We start from the raw sequence: 23484 nt of genomic DNA, 5'->3' as shown, positions 1-23484 counted from the left end.
GAATCAAACAAAACTTACACTGAATATTCAAGATTACATATAAATGTCATTTGCCAAACAATTTTCGTAGATAATGTATACTGGCTGAGTAATGAGCATAGAAAGATAAGGAAATCAAGGTTAGTAGCCCGATACCATTTATGTAGTCCCATTTACATCTTTCTGTGTACAGTGCTTGTTACTTTACCAAGACTGGGCCAAATTTATTTTGATTTTGATGACTCCAGAACCTTGCAGTACACACCAATACTTAGCGACCTGATCAACTTTTTCTGATCCATTCCGCGCCTTTTCTTTCACAATGCAATCGCATGACCAGAACTCAACTTTATCTTTAATGATGACGACATGATAAAAAACCTTCAGTGTTTTCTTGTATGGCTCCAAATCTCTAACTAAGATCCAGGGAGTGATAGGATAAGGGTTATGATGTTTCAGTCAATGGAGCAAACCATTAAAGAAATATTAATTTGATACTTATTTGAAATGTGACATTTTTGTTGTTGTTGTTGCAATTTACCCCAAACCTGAAACTAACAAATTATCTGATGTATGACAAAAGTTGACTAAAGCAGTCCAACGAATGAATGGAAATTTGACAAAAGTGGAAAAAACAACTATATTACAAAAGTTGTAGTTCAGAACACAAACTTGATAATGATATAATAGTAATAACAATACATTTATAGAGTGCGGAAACCATCCAACATTAAGTATATAATCTACTGCGCTACAAGAGCTCCTGATATGCTTAGATTTACAGTCATTTGAAAAGATGTGCTTTCAGTTTTGATTTAAAGATATTCACAGATGGTGATTTTCTGACTTTGGGGGCTGCACAAGCAAATGCAATATCTCTAAGACCATCCCTTTTAATCGTCGCCCTCCTTTGAAATTGTTTTTCACAGAGTGACTTCCAGACGCAGAAGGAGGCAGCGTGGGCGGTCAGCAACCTGACCATCAGTGGTAACAAAGACCAGGTCAGTGTGTTGGTAGAAGAAGGCGTGGTCCCACCCCTCTGTAAGCTCTTGACGGTCAAGGACCCTCAGGTTGTCCAGGTGTGCATCGACGGTATCAACAACATCCTCAAGCTGGCGGGAGAGAACTACCATGACATCGCTGTCAGCATTGAGATGTGTGGAGGTAAGTTACACTGCCTTTCATTGTGTGCTTGATATAGCGATAATGTTCGGTGTTTAAATTGTGCACTTCACGTTAGGATGTAATGTCCCTGTACGCTTCCTTAAGTGCTGAAAAAAACGGTACCTTGTCTTTAGCTCTGATATTTCATGAAGGCATTTGTGTGTTAGATAAAGTCTGCGCAGATGGACACAAATGGATGCAGGGCAGCTGAAGTACATTTCAAGAAAATCACAATTCAAAGCTTTGACCAATCTTTGACTTGATGTGTGCCACAACTTTTAGCATATAGATTTTCAAAATTGTTGGCATTGATATTCCTACTTCAGCAAACAATAACAGATTATAGATTAGACTGATATTTGTAAGGCACACAAATTCTTTGCCTGTTCAGAGCTGATCATCCCTTCCATAACTTCTTTGTACAGGTTTGGACAAGATTGAGTTACTGCAGAACAGTGACATTGAAGAGATCTACAAGCTAGCCTATGAGATCATCGACCAATACTTCTCTGAGGTAAGATTATGTGTAACGGGTCTTCTGAAACCTGGACAAAATTAAAGTTGGCTGAATCATTATTTTATTCTCTCAGGCCATTACATGATATTCATGGCTGACATTTTTATGCCTCCGCTACAAAGTAGCCAGAGGCATTGTTTTTTCTGGTTGTCCATCCGTCTGTACGTCCCGTTCTCGTGATCACGTTATCTCAAGAACCGATTGATGGATTACTATCAAACTCAGGACATGTATGTATCTTGCAGAGCCAATGAATGGATTAGATTTTAGGGTCATGAGGTCAAAGATCAAAGGGTCATACATGTTTATTCTCTATCACTTACAGATTGATGAAGAAGATGCTGCCCTTGCGCCCCAAGCCAATCAAGATGGATTCCAGTTTGATACCAATACCAACATCCAAACAGACGGCTTCCAGTTTTAAGCCCTCCCCCCCTACCTACCCAACCAACCACCCACCACACGTAGTCTACCTGACCCTCACGTTCGCCGATCTGATAAAAATCATCGCAATTCTTCCTCATACGACTGGGAGACGTGATGCTTGGATTCATGTAACTATATAGCAAACAGATGGTGTAGCAAGACTAGTGAAATGCGGTAGTTTGGATAGTCATACCATGAAGAATCCGGGTGGGCATTGAATGCCCCAAGACGCAAACATATGGATGGCGAAGTTCCCCGTCATGAGAATGTTACTTAAGCCTGTAGCGGGGAGAGATTTGTTTCTTACACTCGGCATTCACTTCAACATCAGGATATATTTAACAAGGGCAGTGAGCTACTCAATGGCTATATATATTTATCTGTTTTCAATGCATACGATCTGCAAGGCTGTCGTTCCCAGTGCACTTCAAAAGCCACCAGGACGTTGTAATACTCGACCAACCAGATAACCAACACACACCGGTGAAACAGACTGGGAATATTGTTAATGCTACACCGACTATTTTAAACGAGGAACCACGCAAGGAAGAATGTTCTTGGTGCGATCCCTACCACATCTTGGAGACCAGTTTGTTTTGGAATAGTTTATCGTGTGCCTTCGTGAAGTGGATGTGCATTCTATAAGGCTTTTTTGTGTGTGTTCATCTGGTTTGATGTGACGCATGTGTTGCACAGTTGACGATGCCGTCTAATTAATTACCAGGGCTCGTCGTTGGTGTAATACAGCTACAGTCCTCATCTCATTAGTATATTGGGTTGGTGGATGGACAGTTTACTTATTTACTTATTTGCTGCCATGTCGTGACCTGTATAATCAGGTACTTTTTTAAATATCTCTCTCTCTCTCTTCCTGGTTTTTAAGAGACCGTTCATAAGCTGTTGAACATTTTTGAGGGAAAGAAGGAAAAAATCTGCTTTGTCTTTGCCAGAAAAAGCAGCCATGTCCATGCGCTGATTCTGTATATACTTGTTAATGTTGCAAGCGAACATATTTTATTAATTGCTTTTTGATGAAGAAAAATTGAAAATGAAAATTGTCAAGGGCAGATAAAGAACCAAGTACCTCTTAAAATATCCAGTACAAAAAGTTGCATACAAAAGAAGAAGAAAAAAAGTGCCAACTGAAATAATGATACAGACAATTAAAATAATTAGATGTATATCTCCATGTCACATTGATTTGCATTCATTTGTGTTCTTTTACATTTTCCATGTGCTTAGTCCTTTTTTAACAGCAAATCTTTAAATTTATCCTATTTATTACAATTTTGTGAGTTGATATTTCTTTCTTTTGGTACTGATCGCTTTTTGATTGTTGTATTTTTCAAAACTTTTCGAAACCTCCACCAGTCAGTGAGGACGTCTACGATGCAAGTTTGATAAAATCTTTCAAGAAAATGCAATAGAAGCCGTGTATAAGGCTCATGTGTGATTACGTAAACATTTTTTGACATGTAAGAAGAAATAAAAATGATATTTAAACATGTTACGATTCAAAGAAAATCATTTTTGTTATTTGAAAGTATTGTACTAATTTTTTTGGACAGAAATATCGTATTTCAAGATGTGACAATTTTAAACGACTGCTCGTTTTATTTACTTTCTGCTGGACAGAGTAATTGATCAAAAAAAAGAAAAAAATTGAAAACTTTTGTTGTTATAATAACTTTTGATTTCTTAGCCCTTGCCAACTTACTACTTTAAATTTATTGGCAAATCTATGGGACAACAATTTTTTTTTACGTGTTGCATTTTTGTAATTTGAGAACCAGTTGGTTTATTTCTAATATTTTTTCACTCTTGCTTTTTTGCGTGCTGAATTGAACGAAGATGCAGAACTCTGTAACGTGATTGATATATAATACTGTACATATGTACAAAGAGAAGATGGCTACAGAAAGTAGGCCTACATACATAGCACAGACAGTTTAGCTTCTTGACACATTTTTTAGAATATGCTTATCACATTTACATGTATAAAGTTACTTTTCTCTCGGGTTTCTCATTACCTATATGGAGATAATGTTTTCTTTGGGGAAACAGGATTATCGGTAGAAAATCTGTTAATGTGGGCGCTCTCAATCGATGTGGAGACGTATTTTATGAGTTGATATTTGATTATAGGTAGTTAATTTTAGTTTAAATGAATTTGAGCAAATATAAAAACATTTCTACCTTGTGTAATATTTGTCAGTTATCCACGTGATAATTTTCAACAGAGTTTGATGTGCACAGCAGGAATAGCTATCGTATAATGATGAAAAAGGAAGAAAAGTGAGAACGTATGTATTCAAAGAATAATTCACATTCACATCTAATTGCATCATTTACCATTTAGAAATCGTTGACAGTTCGCCCCTCCTTGATTGTGTGTTAATGAGCATGTTAATCGCTTAGGATATTGTGCTGTGTTGTTATTTACACATTATACAAAGATATAGCAAGTATAGTACAAGAGAATGGTACATATAGGATATTTATGCAGGATGAATAGTTAATACATAGTATTACATACCATAGGCAGGCTCCACACAAGTTTTTTTTGGAAGGGGTTACAGTTTTAACTTATTGCAGTCTGTATGTATGAGCCCGACAACTTTTTTTGATGGTCCAGACTTGGAGTTTATGGGTCCATGTGTCTCCCGGGCGCCTGTCGAGCTTTGCCGTAGGGTATTTTCTCATATTTTTTTCTGGTTTGTACTTCAGTGTAATCATTCAGTGTGAATATATAAAATGTACGGAAAATATCTACAAGGGCACTATACAGAGGTATGAAACAGTTGCAGTCTTTGTAGTATGTGGAGATGTATTTGGGACGTTTAGATGAATAAGCATTTAGGCAGAAATGAGCCAATGTTGCAATTTTGCTGTTAATCTTCTCATATACTCTTTTTGTGTTTAGGGGGGCTCCATGGACATTCTATTTTGTTTTTTCCGCTGCTCCAATTTTAAATACCGGTATTGTTTTGCTACAAGTATTTTTAGCACATGGCTTATAGTACAGGAGTGAATGTTATTACATGTTCCATGATGTATGGAGTTTTTTTTTGTGCAGGATGAATCCCATAGAAAACATTGTTTTGTTAGAAGCAACGTTTTACCCTGTGAACTTGTATCAAAATGTGAATTTCTTGGTAAACATGTGGGAGACGCACATTTATGTTTCAAATTTTGTTGCTATCATATTTGTTATAGATGTTTCATAGTTTCATGATAAATGCTAACTGTATATTATGGTATAAAACTGCGGCTTTTATAAAGCAGAATGCATGTTCGTTACACAGACATTTACACAGACAGCTTAAAAGGTTTAGTTATGTAAATTTTGGATATTTCCCCACCTTAAGTAGCTATTGTTAATCTGTAAGTAAATTGCATTTAACCTAGTCAGTACGATGTGATACATTTATGACACATTTATGTTATGACATGTACCCAAGTGTTTGCATGTTATTAGTATATCATAATGTAACTAGAAGCAAATGAATTTTGTAGTACTTTGTTGTCTTAAAAACAACATTAACACCAATGCATTGTACATGACACCCTACTCGCATTTTGTACATGTGCATTTCGTAGAATGCTCACTTTCTTTCTTCTAGGTAAGTTTGTATTTCTTTTTCTTTACGATAGGTTTGCTGTCAAATTGTATATATTTGCAAAGTTTTCGAGTATAAAATATGTGGAGGTTCTGAATAGTATGAAGATATACACTAATTGGAAGGATGAAGTTACTCCCTCTCCAGTAATTATTGGAACCTGAAGTATGTGAAATAATTTTGCTTGTACAGAAAGCGACACTGTTCCTGTTTTTCAACAACATAAAAGTCGCCTGTGTTTGTAGCTTAATGTATGCTAAGTTGGTGTGTTTCACTTTTAAAGAATTGTTTGTTTTCATTTTGGAGATATGTTTTTTCTTTTATTTTGTTGTTGACATTACAGAAATGAATTGAAGATTTTTTTTTAGACCAAAGAATTCAAGAAATGTGGAATTAAGTGACAAAAAATAAAAAAGGGGTCACGTGTGAGCAATTATATTAATGCTATTGAAGAAAAAAAGCAAGTACAGAAACCGCTTATGAAAAAGTGCATGTTCTTGTTGTACGCATATTATGTCAATATTACTCTTTTGTTTTTCCAGAAGTTGTTTTGATAGTAAAAAAAATTAAATAAATGAAAAAAATACATTTTCTTTAGCTCATTGTTCATATTGCCTATTCAATATTTTAGCAAGTTGTCATTTCATTATGTACGGTCTTAGTCCCATGCATTAGAAAAACTGTAAAACTTAAGAATGATGCATTAAATTGAAATTTGCAAATGTTATATATAGCATTTTTTTTTTTACAAAGACTTTTTGATAGATTCTATTTAGCTATTGACATTATTTATTTTTATTAAGCTCTTGGAAAAGTGTTGTATTGAAACATTGCTTGTGTTTTATTCATGTTGGGACCTAAACTGCATCATAATGAAATGACCTCTTCCTCTGGTTTGTTTATATGACTAGATTGTTAGATTTGCATTATTATGTATATGCTTTTATGCTTAGAAGATTTGGATTGTCTGAATGTTATCAAATAATTCTGCATTTCCTTTTTTATTGTTATTATTTGATACGATTTGTGAGTCATTTAATCTATGAATGCAAACTTTTTAAAACTTTGAAGTTAACCTCCATGCACATTGTGGAATGGTGAAGTTCTTATTTGCCTAACGAATACCAAACGAATATTCAGATGAAAAGGTGTGCTGTCTGTTGTCTAGATAAATGCTTTTATTTGTATTTAAGAGATGAAAAATTGTTTTAGAAAATACTGAAAATAATATGAGATGCCTTTTTGACGTTTAGGCAAAATGTGATGAATTCAAGGAAAGAAATACGGTTAAGAAGCTGCACCTGTAAATAATGCTCGCAGTCGGAATCTCGTTACGTCTCGGTAGCGCAATTCAGTGCTTCGGTGGTGCGGTTTATGAAAAAACAAATCTAATACTTTGAATGTTCTTCCAAACAAAATGTACTGTTAACAAACGAAAGAATGATACAAAAGATTAAAGGTGACAACCTTGCTATGACGTATTGCAATATAGTTGATCATACATGGTACTTGTTCATGTTTTATAAAATGATATGAGAAGAAAACCTATATATTGTGCGTACTTTCTCTGAACTTTTAGTCACATTAGGGTACTTGTTAGTCAGATTTCTTTTGTTTAGTCTGTACCATATCTGTAATTATACTGTAAGCTGCGTACTCACTTATCTGTTGTATGAAGGGGAAGAAAAAAGAAAAATGGCGGCTTTATCATAGTCAGCTTAACAATTGCTCTTAAATGAGAGAAAAATGTGAAAAATACAAACTAATATGTAAAATATTGAGATTTCATGTGTCGACTTGCTTTGAGGAATTTTTTGTATTTACTAGTTATGTAAGAAAAATCCCCCAAAAAGGCAATTTTTGTGAGGTAAAAAACTTTCCAATTTGAAGATATTTAAAACATTTAAATGAAATGCATATTATTATTGTTATTATTATCACTATGTGTACCTGAAGTGTAAGATTATTCCATTGTATTTGGCCAGAAGAATGGAGTAATCTTGCAGAGAAAACAAGAAATAAAATATTGAGCCTTTCTGGAGATATGGACTTTGTTATTACTTTGATGTGAAATGTTTGCATGGGTGCAGATTGATACATGTACTAAAGAGATGACCTTAATGGGTAAGAGAAGGGGAGAGGGAGAAAAAAGAGGAAGGAAGAGAGAGAGAGAGAAGGGGGAAGGGCGGGGAAGAAGAAGAATAAGACTTAGGAAAAAAATAAACGACAGAGCCGTACCACCCAAAAAAAGAGAGACTTCTAGGGAGAGAGAGAGAACGAAGGGTGGGCTGGGATTGGAATAAATTTTTCTTAAAGTTTGGGAAAGATTGAGGAAGTCATTGAAATACACACAGATGGTAAAAGATACAAGGCATTAAAAAAAGTTCTTTCTAATCAGCGATAAAAAATCTCTTTCTTGGCATGCTTAGAAATTATCCCCTACCCCACCCCCATGTTCCCCCGACACACTCCAGACACAACTTTATCCAATTAGCCAATCACAATAGTAACCATTGTCACCCTAACTCTTACCAAATTCAACTATCGATTTCGCTAATAAAGGAAAACGTCTTAAAGGATAACGAGTTCTATTTCATTTATTCTCAAATAGTTACCACTGAGGACCCATCTCCATGATCAGAAATTCTTCTTCATGATATTTCGCTGATATTAGTTGATTTAAAGGGATCACTAGCAATGGCGTATCCAAAATTGATAAACGGGGGGTGGGGGGGGGGGCGGAATCATCTACTGAGGTTAGAGTGTGTCTAGACAGCATTACGTGTCCTGAACCCGACTAAAAACTGTTCTTTCCCCCTAGGAAATCAAATGGGGGAGGGGTTAGCATAAGTCTCCACCCGTTACTGGATGTTCAAAGGGCGTCGGGGGGGGGGGGGAGGCACGTGCCCCTACGCCCCCTTCTGGATCCGCCATTGTTATCGGTTTAATGTGACCAGTCCCTTTTAAGATCTTGATCCAAAATAAGAACAGAACATGATCGATTCCCTTTGGGTGGGATAGTATCACAATGGATCAAGGTTGCGATCGATCTCAGACGTTTCTAAAACATCCTTTCTCCGAGAATCCCTTGAATCATTTAAGCTAATAACACACGAGGTTTCATAAAGAAAATTCGATACGCTGACACCTGTAGTTTTCTTTGTAAGCGCTCTGTATACTATTCTTACAGAGCAACATTCTGTGTTCGAGACGGAGTTACGTTTGTAGGTTGTCTATGTAAAGGAGAATGGGTATTAGGCACCATTGTTGAATTGATTTTTCCCCCTATTTCTAAAAGGCCCTGAGGAGAAATCTTTAACAGCAACATTATGTCTTCGAGCCACAGTTACGTATATAATACGTCATTATAGGCGGTATGGGCCCGATTTCATGAGGAGCCTGAATATTTCTAAATTCTGAAAATGTTGAACATTTATTGTAATAACTAAATAAATACCATACCAAAATTTCGTTTTCATTAAAGGGAGGCTTTACTACTCAGCAAGAAGGGATTAGACCACCCAGTGAGCCATCGAGGTCAATGTGACAGGTGGCTATCTCATTAACTCAGCTCTCATTTAACATAAGAAAAAGAGGATCATGGGGGACCAACAGGCACCGATTTGGGAAGTTTTCTATATAGAGGGAGCAAGTAGCTACAAGTAGGACAGTGTGCCTTTAAGACATGCAAAATATGACGTAAACAAGAACCAACATTCCATCTTGCTGCCCAAATATGAAACATAATTTCTGGGTGATGCGGGCAGCCCCCTCAAACCCCTCTTGCTGGTTTATCTTGATGTAAAACAGAAAGAATATTAATTAAAGCGACATCGAAAATCCCCCCTTATCACTATCCTGTTTATATATTCATAACCACCTCTCTCTCTCTCTCTCTATCTCTCTCTCTCTCTCTTTATCCTTTAATCCCCTTCTTCCTGTATCTTTCCAATATCATTTTTTTCTCCTTTTCTTCTTTCGAATTTTTGTTATCCTTTTCTTTTTCTGTACTTCTTATTCATTCCTTTTCTCTTCTCCCTCATCTACCTTACCTCTCCATCCTTCTTTTTCATGTTCTTCTTATTTTTTTATTTTATTTTTCTTCTCTGTCCTGAACTTCTTTTATTCCTTTGTTCTTATTTGTATATATGTTTCCAATTCAATCTATTTATTTTCTCTTCTTCTTCTCCTTCTTCTTTCTTCTCCTTCTTCTTCTTCTTCTTTTTCTTCTTCTTCTTCTTCATCTTCTTCATCATCATCTCCTTCTTCTTCTTCCTCCTCTTTATCTTTTTTTCTTCTTCTTATCCCCTTCCTCGATCCTCCCCCACCTTATTAATTTTGTTCTAAATTCTCTCCCTTTATTCTTCATCTAATCCCCCATTTACCTATCTATTCTGTCTGAATTATCGTCCTTGCTGAATAAACGTTCTAATTATAAAAAATGTTTAATCACCTCATTGTCGGTTTTTCCTTTCATCGTATTCTTTATTTTCTCTCATAGTTTTCCTCGTATCAAACACCATTTAAATTATCACATATCTCTCCTTTTCTCACATTTTAGTCGATGAAACCACTTTAACCCGAATTGAGGATGTATTTCAAAATCATCAAATATTCATGACGAATACAAACGCAACATAAATAGCTCAGGGTCGAAGGGCTATATCAATAACGACTTGGGTCTTATTAATGTTCTTCCAGAAAAATGATCAACCTTGTATGATAATTGCGATATAAGTATCCTACGATTGATTAGAAAATTCACAAAACGTTCTCATTTAAGATGCTTTTAACACTTATCGATCTGTTCGGGGATTTAATGACGGGTTATTAACGTATTATGACGCGGTTCATTCTTAAAATACGCTAGGTTCATACTAAGTACTCCAAATTTTAAAGAAAGATAGCTGTTAATTCCATATTTAAGAATGGTATCGTGTAATTGCTAAATAAATGCACGACGCTGAATTGTGATGACCAAACCGTTCCATGGCAACACAGCGTCTTGATCGCTACAAAAAGGGGGCGTCGAGGTATTATAAAGCCCAATATTGGTAAACAACATTACGTTGTCAATACTCCTGACGTTAATACATTACAAAATATTCACAAGACCAACAATTTCGTTTTACATTTAAAGCGTAATATATATATATCGTAAGTAAATAATAGTTGGAGTTGATCCACAGCAATTGGCCTTTTTATAAGTAAGCTTCTTATTATCCGTACCTTCTGTCAATACATTGAAGGCTAATATTTGGCATTATTTGAAATTAATTAGATCTAAAGGATCGAAACAAAGGATATGATACACAATATTTTTTACTCTTTTGCTTTGTCTCTTCATTTTGTTCTTCATTTACTCTTCTTCGTTCACGTTTTCTGTTTTGTCTTTTACATCCGACGTTTTCCGTCCAGCGTATTATCAAGCGATAGCCGTAGCAGACGACGATTCCCTTCGTAGGGACAGATCGATACCCTGCCATTGTACCGCCTAAATCAAATTAATTGCCACATTATCTCCAGCCGGGGTGGTTTGTACACGTTGAATGGCATCAAGAAATTGAAAACGTGAGTTTCAGACAAGTGATGTATGCTTCGTCGAGGAATTGTTATTGATTTTACCTCTTTTTTTGACAAGACGCATAAGTGGGCAATGTTGGCTGGGTTGAAATAATACGAGTCGAGAGGGGAGAACATTTTTTTTGGTTGTATTATTCAACATCGCTTTCCGCCAAGAAGGTGCGATGTATATGGGTATACCTCACGTCAATTGCCATTCCAGGTGTCATTTTACCGATTTTCTGCCAATTTGTTTTTAATGGAAATTTGTTTAAGTTTTTGTTCTTTGCTTCTTAAATTATTAACGGAGTAGAGTATGGGCAAAGGAATCGACCATAATATCCCAAGCGTGATGAAAAATGATCATTTATTTGGCATGGCCCGCAATGATCCGAGATATTAGTGTATAGGTTATTGGAAAGGAAAGGTTAAGTATTAATAAGCACCGATGGCACGACCAAGTTGAGTAGTGCAATTTTAAGAATAGAAAGTCATCATGCGTCAATTCGATCGCCCAATACTGCTGCTCATACGAGGACTCAATTATTCAACTCGTCCAATATGTTTTGCCGGCTGCTAACGAAGCGTCAATACCAATAATAGGCAAAAACATTCTGGTATATCTATATGCATCATGCATCCAGGCATTGACGCAAACTCTTTGGACTGACGCAACGAAACCTAGAAGAAGGATTATACTCTACGCAAACGAAAGTTAAAATGTATATAAAAATGACTCTGCATGTCAAGCGCAAACGTGAAACAAGACAGTAAAGGATGAACTTAGGCCACCAAAGAAAGTCAAACACAAAATATATAACCCAAGTATATCATGACATTTGTATAATGATAATAGAGGGGATATTCGAGAGGGAGAGAGAGAGAGAGAGAGAGAGAGGATGGAGCTGAGAAAAAATAGAAAACAAGAAGAGAAACACTGAAGACACAACCGAACCATGAAGAAACAAAATAACAAATTGGCCAAAATCAGAATAAAAAGAGAAAAAGTGAGATGCAAGAGAAAAAAAGAGGACAAGGAAAAGAGAAAAAGAGAGATCAATATATAAGGAGAAACTAGAAGCAAAGGAGATTGATGCTGTATTTGATAAACATTTTAATTCGTCCACCTAACCTGTGTAAGCAATACACATCGAAATGAAATGTGGACCGCTAATGTTTGCAATTGCCGTCGTAATCAATTTACCGAAAGCGAACACTGTTAATTTAGTGATATTTTGCACGCCTTCTCCCGTGAAAATCAACCACGTTTCGTTCTATTCCATTCCTTGAACTAATTACGCGACATTAGACAAATAATGTCAATTGACGGGCCTAATAAGATTCGCATTGCTAAACCTGATAGGGAATCGTACCCCGAATGAACGGCTTTAACAAAATTGTCGGCATCAACGAAATACATTGAAGAGGGCCGGGGGACACGACAAATGTATACTCAAATACCCGAAATGGCGAGAAATATTGGGGATGGGAGAGAAGTGGTTAGCGCGCTGAATTCGCGAGTTTATTTCCCCGTCCGCGGGCTATAATTTTGTTGTTGTTGAAATGTGTAGATTGATGAGAAATCTTTAGCTGTCTTTGATCTGTTTTGGGGGAGTAAGAGAATGACCTTTTCTTTCTCAAGTAGGGGCTCAGTTTCAAGAATTAGTCTTGGCCTTCAAACAGAAAGCCTGCCTCTAGTCATTTACAAAGCAGTGGTTCGGTAGATTTGGGATTTTTCAAGTAAAAAAGGCTGGGTGTTGGTTTCGATATAGGACGTTTGTTATGAATTAAAGTAAAACCAAGTGTTTCTCATTGAAAGAGTTGGATTTGGAACATAATTGAACCAAATTGTCCTATGTGTTCATCCATTATATAATTTGAAACGAAACAGAAGTGGAAAAGCTTTAGTTAATAATTATTATCCTCTAGACCAATCCTCAAAACAAAATAATATATTATATCTTTCTATTTTTTCTCAAAAACGAAAACAAAAACCCCCTCAAAAGATTTTGGGTTTTTTTTCGTTTGCAAATCACAAGATACACGCCCACTATAATTATATGGTAAGGAGGAATGGGAATGGAGAAGGGGGCAAACACTTGACGTGCCCCACTCCCCTGGGGCTCGTGATATGGGCACATATAAGTATATGATAAGAATATCATCGAAAATCGTTTAACCCTTTTGCTTTTCAATCATGAAGGTGATGGTTCAGATCCTGATTCCTGAGCGTGGTATATGTCCTTAGACAACTTTCTCTTTCAACTGAAGGTGTAATTTTTTAAAATCATTTTTGAAAAGCAATTCATTAAAATGTTTCATGAAAGAATAAGTATACTGCCGGGGAGGGGGGGGGGGGGCTGAAATCTATCGCCCGAATATCAACTCTCACGCAGTTACTTTAAAAATCTGTGATCGAGCAAGAAAAATAAATTATGTTTCAATTTAGTGCCAATGATATTTCAAAACCAAAGTATATTTATTTTTAATATTTAGACCACATTCTTTCTGCTCTCGTAATGACAAATACCGAATATATACTTTCTCATCATTACAGCCTTACGCAAAAAAGTTAACGTAATTTTGAAGGTAAACAAAAAAGTTTTATGTACTTTATGTACATTTTTATGTGTCAATTTAAATTTTGCATCTAGATAACAAGACATATGTAACAGTATTTGAAAAGTATGTCAAACACCTAATATCACACATACAATATACTTTATATATAGTCTTTCAAACATTGAAATGGCCTTTTTCAGTGGTCGCCATTGTCAGGTTTCCGGTTCGCCGACAAATTCAGTTTGCGCGCGCTAATGAGTGATATTTGAACTGCGCGAAAAAAATGGTAGGATCACCACACACACGCACACAAAAAGCGATGGGTGCAGCGATGACACGCTCGGGAAACCCGACGCATAATTAGTGACAGACACAGCTTTTTATCGGACAGCCGTGATCTAATGAAAGCTCCGTTGTCTTCAATTGTTATAAGGTAAAGTAATAGGTGCTGGAAGAATCTACCTAATTTCGATTGATGTCTGAGGGATAACATGGCCGCGAGTACGAAGTTGAACCTGGCATGGTTTATAGCGGGAGAGAGAGATGTTGGTCTTTTTTTCTCCAGGGGCCCTTTTCAGACCGTCTTCCTACCAGTCACGTGGAGTCGAAGCTTTCATTGTCATGGGGGAAAATAGTTTCTTTATGGCCACTCGATGGTGCTAATGCAGTAGTAATATGTATATCATAGTTTTGTTGTAGGTCATTATCATAAGCATTTTGTCATCAGTGAGGAGGGGAAATTCCCCAGAGATTCATACAAAATGGTTATGTGACTCATGTGAGGATGGCTAGCTGAATGATCACATTCATGCAGTTTGACAGTCATCATCAATCAGTGAATTAATCATCATAATTAATCAATCATAAACTCAACCAATCTGTTAATGTAATGATAATCGAGCACTTTGGTATTAAAGTGATTACTTGATTATTTGCTCGGTTGTTTTAATCGACTTAGTCATTAAATTCATGTTATAGTGATGGAATGATATATATATTTATTTAAATTAAATATATCATTCAATCGTATATTAATCAAATTTTTAACATGAAGTTAATCACACAATCAATCAAAACATTCAAGAAAACCACTTTCAAATATCTCAATCATCAACCAGATTCGATCTAACAATTGATAAATCACTCAGTGAATAATTGAAACATACAAACAAAAATATAATCAACTAATCACATTAACATCAACTTAACAAATTAATCACTCAATCAGTCACATTCAATCTAACAATCAATAATCAATCAGATTGAATCTACCAATAAACCAGTCACATTCGATCTAGAAATCAATCAAGGGAACAAAACATACAGAAGGCCTAATTCACAATCAATCAATCTTTCAGTCACACGTTATTATAACCTTTTATATATATATTAATGAATTGTCCACTCTTTTACAATGACCAAAAAACAACCAAACAACTGAAACTTATAATTAAAAAAAATGGAACGCCTTTCAAGAAATAATTTTAAGGTCTCGTTTATTCATTCATAAATATTTACACATTTACAAGAAATTCGATGGACGATAAATATATAATTTGAAAAGTATTCTAAAAGTGGAGAGTATTGATTATTCCCCGTACTCTAGAATATCGAATAAAGAGAAAGGGGGAGGGGCCAAGGAACGTGACAAGATGATGAAATAACCCCTCCCGCATCAGTCGCATTTCATTCACCCATATGGGCTGGTGCGTCCAATGTTCCCAGTGTCTCGTCAATGACTGGACCCGTGATACGGTACTGGTAGGCCTGAACATGGTGTGTGGATTTTCATTACCTTACTTAAAGCATTTAAAAGAAGGAAAGAAACGAAAAAGGAAAACAAAGATGTTTGTATCCAAGGAGACATTGAACAGAGGCAGTCGTCAACAAATACATTTATTTTGGCATTGATAGTTCATCCCTGATGAGAGTATGATTGACAAGTTTCTAGATAGCGACATAGGCATATACATGACAAAATAGTTGAATATTGATCTCTCTGTCGACACGGTATTTTGCTCACCGAGTCTTTGTCTAATTTTAAGTCTTTGCTCTTGTGATATTATAGGCCAACCAATATCGTTTCGAGAGAGATTTGTTCTTGAGGTGGACTCTTCACTCAGGGTTGAAGAGGATCATCCCGCTTTGATAAGGGTTCATGAGGATACCCTTATTCTCGACTGGTTCCACGCCGGTAGCATGTTGACGAGCTTTCAGTCGAAGTGCGGCGATGCTCAAGGCCCGTCGTTCGCTTCGTAACCACACATCTTGCTTCAGCCCTCGCAGCTCCTTCGCCAGACTTCCCTTCTTAGGACTAGATCCTAACGGGTCCAGTCCTAGACTACCTCTGGCGTTGAGTCCTGGACCCACTATCGATGGCGGGTTGTGCTCCTGGTACTTCCGTGGGACTGGGAAACACGGCGTGAGCAGGGCTGGGCCGAGATTCGACTGAGAGTTTCTCGAGGAAGCGAGACTGGCTTGCTTGGACCAAAAATCACAAAATGGCGTCGGATACAACATGGTGGCAGCAGCGTGCGATGCATGATGCAGCGGTAGCAGTCCATGAGCGGGAAACTGATAAGCAGACCTCGGGAGGGAACCCGATAAGACAGTGGCTGGCGTTGCCGGCAGACACGAGGTTGTTGATTGTTGTTGCGGTGGTGGTGGTGGTGGTGACGTCAGCAACCCTTGTCGATGGGCGCGGTCGATGCAAGCCAGACGGCATAGATGAGAAGATACAAGGTTCGAATCTGAGATCGGACCACCGAGGATTGGACCAAAGTGTGGATGAGGATGAAGACGGGGTTGCAAGCCGAGCTTCTCTCGCTTTCGCCATTTCGCTCGGCGATTTTGGAACCAGACCTATATCAGATGGGATTAAGGTTGTAAAACGTTTACATTTGCTGTCAACTGTTTTATATTTATGAAAGCCCACGTAGGGTGTGGGTGGGATATCCAGACATCAATTTAGTTAGATACTTAATTTTGTTTTCATTTGATTCGATTCGACAGGTATGATAAAAGAAGACCAATTACATTCCCAGGTTAAACCGACAAGGCTGGCCACCTTCTTTATTCCAGTATGGGTATAACAATATAAACATTAATTCATACAAGTTCCATTCAATATAACTCAAATGATACATAATACTAACAAAATCTTTGAAACTCTGTCAAAATACCTACTTATTTTAGCGCTATGTAGTTTTGCTTTTAGTTTGTTTTAATTTAATGAAACCTGTCAGATTTTACACTGGATTTTAAGGAAATTTCACGTTAAAATTTATCTTTATGAAATAAAATGATTGGAGGCTATTTAAAAGATGGCTGTTTAACATAAATGTTCAAAATGTTTATGCTAGTTTAACGTTCAAGCTCAAATGACTTCATGTAGGCCCTATTGATCACAACATAATTCTTTACAAACATGTCGTAAGATAATACAATCTTATATAAAGTGTAAACTAATACATTCTTACGTAAAAGAGGACGTGATTGATCAATTCATTTCACACAAATTTTGATGAATTTGGTAAGGAATGAAAACAGATTGCTACTAATATTCAACTTAGAAGTAAATTAGGAGATGGAATTATGTAACGCTCAGTCCTCTTTTTCGAGAAATATGCCACTGTATGACATGATGACTGCTAACTTTGAAAAACATAACAACAAAGGAAAAACCATCACTCAAAAGAACACAATTATAAAGACATCGTAGGATAAAAGGCGACAAAGCTAAACAAACTCAAGTTTAAAGGTTCAAAATATCTGAAACAAGGTTAACTGCATGCTTGGGGGTTGAAGATTGACGGTTTCTATAACTTTCAATTAGCGTATACTATACGGATGAAAATCCTCCAAATCCTGTTCTGAAAAGCATGTTGGGGTCACGGTAATGTTATAAACAATCATTTAATATACGAGAAAAGTCCTATGTCGACTGCTCTGAAATTCAATTCTCGATCAAGCTAATTTCTGATACGTAACAGAGTAAATAAATGACAAATTAAAGGACTATTTTTAGCCAGAATAAAATAGATGTTAACACATTAGTTATAAAGTTATATACAAGACATTCCAGTTCACCTTCACCAAAGATTGTGTTTTTTACTCCTTAAATGCACGCAATAATAGAATAAGAAAATAAGAAAAGAAAAAAAAGGAAAGGAAAATAAAACTCACCTGTACTCTAGCTTCAGTCAAGTCCACTCTCATAGCCAACTCCTCTCTGAAATAAAGCAAAAAACCGACATCAATTATAATTATCATCTACCTCTCAATAATTCGTTCTGCAAACACCATTGCCCATAGAGGCAGAATCACTTTTTATTTTATATACCTCCTTTCAAGAAATGACTGTGACAATATGAAATGTTCTTGATAGATAACGTTTACATCTCTTCAGAACGTTATTGATTAATCTTTACTGATTAGCACAGTTCTGAGAAGATATAGACTTTATCTCTCAATTATAATACAAATTTTCACAGACATTTCACAAAAAGAGGTAAGGGAAATTTATTCAATTTTTACGGGCGACAGTCTTTATTTTAATTATTGATATTGAGTGTCTCTATATTGTTGCACACTAAATCGTTGCATAAAAGGAGTATGGAAAGTATTCATTGCTCTTTGATAATGCAACAATTTCCAAGTTTTTGATATAATTACGTAGATATCAGAAAAGCTCAAAGCAAGATTATGATACATGAAACAACTTTTAACAACATGATAAACAAAATAATAGTGAATATATTTTCATAACTATTCTATAACAGAGAAAATGTCCACAATCAGTTGATGATGAATTTTTACCTCTAATTTTATATCAGACATAATTAGATAGTCATAATATGAATATGATTTACAAAGGTTAGGATACATTATGTATACGAAAATTAGTCAGACATCAAGCAAATATGTAAAACATTCGGACGTTTATATATTTCTTAACAATCGTTCGAACTCGATAAACGAAAATTTAGTCGCATGAAATGATTTCACTAAATTAAGTTTTCGATAATTATTATGGGAAGCCTTTTTTCCTATTTCAAGGAAAGACGAAATGTTGAAAAGCAAATGATACAAACATTTATATTCTTATATTTAATAAAAGATAATAAATAATTTATAGAATAAATTACTTTCGGATGAATATCCTTCAAATTGCAAACAAAATGAGACTAGTTAACTCACTCACGAAACATGGTGATCAAAATGTTTTTTGTTTTGTTTTTGTTGTTTTGTTGGGGTATTCATTATCAGCACGGTCGCAACTGCCGGTACTTTCGAGAATCAACCAAATCGGGCAAATTTAATGACCTTTTACGTCACCTTTTGAAATGTGCATATATTACAATGACAAGTTACGTAATCCGAACATGATATATGGGACATACAATAGGGTACCGAAATTGCCCTCCAGATGACTTTGCGAAAGTAGTTGTGATCATAAAAGAGGCAAAGAAGGTCTGTTTTTAATGGTTTATATTCTTTTTCTATTTCCTGTATTTGCGTGAAGCAAAATTTGTTATACATTTAAGTAAATTGATAATACTTATGTCATTAATAAGTCATAAAAACAGAATTTTGAATGTCGAGTAAAAAAAAGGAGAAACTAAGATAATCCTTCCTAATTCATGAAGATTTGTGTTCTTCTTATCTTACCTTGTAAACACATCAGGATAATGCGTCTTGCAGAAGGCTCGTTCTAATTCTTCAAGCTGATAACTGGTGAAAGTCGTACGATACCGTCGTTGCTTTCGCTTGGTCGGTCGGTCTCCGGCATTGGATCCGTGTTCATCTGGATTCTCATCATCGCCATCACTGTCAAAGTCGTCAACGTATCTCGATGATTCGTTTCTTTCTTGATCACCCACCCTCATCGTCGTCGCTGTCGTCGAGTGCGCTTCTGGTTGAGGATCATTCGGTCTCCAAATTCTAGCCGCTCTCGAGACCCCTACGTCCACATCTTCTTTCGATGTCTCCTTTTCATCTCCGTCAAGTGCAGGCCTCCAAATATGGATGCTTCTCTCGGTTTTGTCTTTCTTTTCAACGCTGCTGTCGAGGACTTGCGTTTTAATTAAACTTGTGAAAACTTGCTCCTTGTCTTTAACTCTGGCGTCGGTCATTCCCGAAACGTTCACCCAAGATCCCGAATTCATCATCATATCATTGCATTTTCCCACACTTCCAGTCATCCCTGCTAGACCTCTTGTAGCCGGAGCGACTGCACCGAATGCATTGGACTCACGAACCACCATCCCGGCTTCTCGATGCCTCTCCGGGGATGGGACACTGGCATTCCACCTGTTGTCTGCGTCCATTGTTCGCGGCGTGCAACACACAGCGGAGTCCATCGCGATCTGTGGCGCCTCAAATTTTCTCTTCATTCCTCCCGCGCGCTTTCCCCAAAATCGACGCAGGATCGTCTGCTAAATGATTGACGTTTAAAATGGCTATAACTTAAGTCTTCGCTCCACCTCGCTTCGGTTTTTTCTTCTCCTGATATGTGTCAAATGGTTCGATTACTGACACCTCTTCGATGGCTTCTCAACACGTTGAAGAGATTAACACTGTTCCCAGTCTGATTGTGAATGATGGATCTCTTTGACAATGTTGGAAGCTTGCTTTGTTTCCTTAATTTGATTTCGATTGACTGTATAGAGCCTTTATCTCACTTGTAAAGACTGCAGATCCTACTTGAATACAATGTCGGCTTAAGTTCTTCTTTGTTTTCTTTGTTTCCCCTATTTCCGCAGACTTCCCGTAATGATTATGTCTATATCTTCCTAGGCGTATACCTGCGTGAGAAAGGAAATAGATTAAACAAGATAATAATAACATTATTAAAACGAATGATTCACGAAAACCAAACAGTTAGAACGCAAGACAATACACAAATGGACAATATGAAGAAAGGCAATTATTACCTAATAGTTAAGGAAATTATACGATCGTACGATGATTTGTTTATTAGCAACCGTGTCTTAGATTTACCGATATTCGCGTATTTCTTACAAAAATATATAATTTTTATTGGAAAATATGATTAGTAGAATATTCCATAATTTGCGCAGTGAATACTCTCATAATATTGTTGTTCTGAAATTATATTATCCTGTAAATGGCTTCATCGTTTAATGGTGATATTTTAACCAGTGATTTTAAGTAGCAACGTTTTTAGTATGTACATAATTATTTATGTATATATATTCAGTTTCAGTTTAGTTTATTTTATTTCACATGAAAAACAATATATTAAAAATATATATAGCATATCAACAATATATATATATATATATGAACAATAAAGACATCTAATTGAAGTTAAATTAAATCAAAATTACTTGTGAAAAAAGGACCTTAATAAAAAACATAGCTTATAGAGTTTTAGTTCCTCAAAATAATTTTGACACAGTGTCATTCATAATCAGGTAGAAGGATAATAATTAAAAAAATAAAAAAGCAAGTATTAAGTATAGCAAAGTATACAGACAAAAACTATAACAAGATATAAATGATGGATGTTAGAAAAAAGATAAATGGGAATAAAGTTAAGAAAGGTAGTCAGAAGAAGAATGAGAAGATTGTTAGGAGAGGAAGTTTTATAATGGAATGTGTAAGGTCTGGAGTCACAGTCGGGGGGGGGGGGGGGAATAGAACAGTAGTGCATTACACGTACAAATTAAATAATGACAATTTAATTTTTTTTTTAAAGCTGCCACACTTTTAAGCTCTTTGAGATTCGGATCAATGTTGCTCCAGTATAATATAAGGAAACAATCTTGCAGTAATAAGACCTTAAAATTGTTAGAAACATTTTGGCATAGTATGACGAAATCAGGTTTACTTTAAAAATAGAAAAAATGTTCTCGGAAGCGTTGCGCGAAATGTGGAAAAAACACCTTACGGCAGTGCTTAAGGTGTTGATGATCACAGGGATACTAACGTTTTTAAAAATTAATGTTAAAATAGTTTACTTTAAATTCTTCATTTGAAATACATAAAATAAGCAGGTTCTTATATTTTCCGAGCAATCTAGCATGTTTATCAGAGACTCGATCGTTTATGATGTGGACTTAGCCTATGAGAGTGCCACTGTGTACATCGAAAGAACAATTGCAATATATAAACCTTCAGTACTCTAAAGTCTCTAAATAAATTACAACTTACAAGAGATGTTTAAACTGTATGTATATGTGTATATAGCATAAAGTAACCAAGCCAAAGTGATATGAATGTCATTATCTAAAAAATATAATAGAATGGGAAACAAGAAAAAATGAAATATAAAGTCTGACAAATGAAAAAAAAATTACCTTGACATTAATTATGAAAATAAAAGTTTACTGGCTTTGAAAATACAAACATTAAAAAAAACGAGAAAAAAAAGAAGATAGAAACTTTTCTTTTACACTAACAAAAAGATAATTGTTCCAATCTCAAACTAGGGAATATCAAATGATAGCTATGATATGATTATCTATTTAACTAAGTTGAAATAAAGATGATAAGGTTAAGTTACAGTAATATTTTACATGTCATGGCAGCTAGTAGAGTTTAAAATTTGATATATTCAAATTAAGCGAACTACATAGAGCATCATTAAAATCATACATTGATAAACAATCACTAACAATTGAAAATACAACTCAAATAACGAACTTTTTTTGTAAATTGGGTTAAGGAAAAAGTTACCTTGAGTGTTGTTTTTGGGCGTTCTTGAAGACGTTGATTGCTCAGATGAAAGATATACAGTGCTGATCTAGTCTCAAGTTAGGCTGGTATATATTCTTTGACCTCATCCAGTCAAACCACTTCTGGTCTGGTCCAAGTTCTAATGTGTCAACTGGCCCAAGTCCTGAACCAGAATAAGGGGTGGTCCTTCCTTTCCACTCCCTTTCAAACACCTCTCGGCAAGACTCAAACGCACACCCAAACACCTTTTCTTTCACAACACCTTGCACTAAAAACTCGCCAATGGGCGTCAATCTCCACTAATTCTTCGCACAATGTCCTCGCTACTTTTGTGGAAGATACCGCCAGCATATAATTGGATATGCAAAGCCCAGCGGTGTAACATCAAAGGCCAGCGCGTTCCTTCAAACGTTTTTGTAGTCCATAATGATTACCAAAACGGTGTCAACAGGTAAAAAATATGTAGCAAACGGTAGGAGGGGAACACTGTCTTGTCAAGCCCGCATTATCTCGATTAGCCCATTTGAAGAGGGTAAATAAGTTTAGGTTTCTTTTTCACTTTCTCTTTAACGAATTTCCATTAAGATGCGACACATAGCCACTTAACACCCGTATCAGCGGGCTTCAAAACAAGCGAACAATGGCGGCTATAGTGGGGACAGGGGTGGATTGTTGGACAACAAATAGAAGCAACATTTGACAATTGTTTGTGATATGGCATGCTTGTTTGCTCAATTAATTATTGACGTGCCCACTGGGCAGGCTTCTCGCCTCGCTCGTCGGCCAGGTCGGGCGGGGGTGGGTTGACGTCGGGGTGTGAATTGGAAAAGACACACCACTCCAAAGAGTCGGGCATATTCTGTAAAGGTAAACTATGGAGCTTCGTGTGCGGAGGAATGTTAGTCCTGTTAGTATTTTGAATTAGGACAAAACAGCTGTAGGAAGAGTTTC

The 23484-nt window shown here is 36.1% G+C and overlaps 2 protein-coding genes across 2 annotated transcripts in view; one reads left to right on the top strand and one right to left on the bottom strand.

The window, feature by feature from the left end:
• Nucleotides 1-7747, top strand: part of LOC754790 (importin subunit alpha-3) — a 30851-nt gene extending 23104 nt beyond the window's left edge. Inside the window, exons 9-11 of the mRNA XM_030981994.1 lie at nucleotides 909-1143; nucleotides 1569-1657; nucleotides 1986-7747. Of these exons, the coding sequence (XP_030837854.1) occupies nucleotides 909-1143; nucleotides 1569-1657; nucleotides 1986-2084 (423 nt within the window). The 3' untranslated portion in view covers nucleotides 2085-7747. The remainder of the gene's footprint in view (nucleotides 1-908; nucleotides 1144-1568; nucleotides 1658-1985) is intronic.
• A 7569-nt stretch (nucleotides 7748-15316) lies between these two features.
• On the bottom strand, nucleotides 15317-23050 carry LOC763703 (aristaless homeobox protein). Its single transcript, XM_030981993.1, has 4 exons — nucleotides 22534-23050; nucleotides 19501-20636; nucleotides 18016-18061; nucleotides 15317-16692 (listed from the first exon to the last, which is right to left on the bottom strand). The coding sequence occupies exons 2-4, from the start codon at nucleotides 20223-20225 to the stop codon at nucleotides 15946-15948; spliced, it is 1518 nt and encodes a 505-aa protein (XP_030837853.1). The 5' UTR covers nucleotides 20226-20636; nucleotides 22534-23050; the 3' UTR covers nucleotides 15317-15945.
• Nucleotides 23051-23484: the final 434 nt, after the last annotated feature.

This window comes from Strongylocentrotus purpuratus, unplaced genomic scaffold, assembly GCF_000002235.5.
Source record: "Strongylocentrotus purpuratus isolate Spur 01 unplaced genomic scaffold, Spur_5.0 spur5_scaffold_12, whole genome shotgun sequence".
Classification (NCBI taxonomy): domain Eukaryota; kingdom Metazoa; phylum Echinodermata; class Echinoidea; order Camarodonta; family Strongylocentrotidae; genus Strongylocentrotus; species Strongylocentrotus purpuratus.
Note: the sequence above shows the minus strand (reverse complement) of the source record. Positions and strands in the feature narration are given on the sequence as shown.

Bases quoted from the DNA above. Each gene is read 5' to 3' on its own strand.
- LOC763703 (XM_030981993.1), bottom strand. From the start codon at position 20,225: ATGAAGAGAAAATTTGAGGCGCCACAGATCGCGATGGACTCCGCTGTG. The intron at 18,062-19,500 runs GTAAGATAAGAA...GCTTTATTTCAG, and splicing joins TATCCTGATGTGTTTACAAG to AGAGGAGTTGGCTATGAGAG. The intron at 16,693-18,015 runs GTGAGTTTTATT...CATCTGATATAG, and splicing joins TGACTGAAGCTAGAGTACAG to GTCTGGTTCCAAAATCGCCG.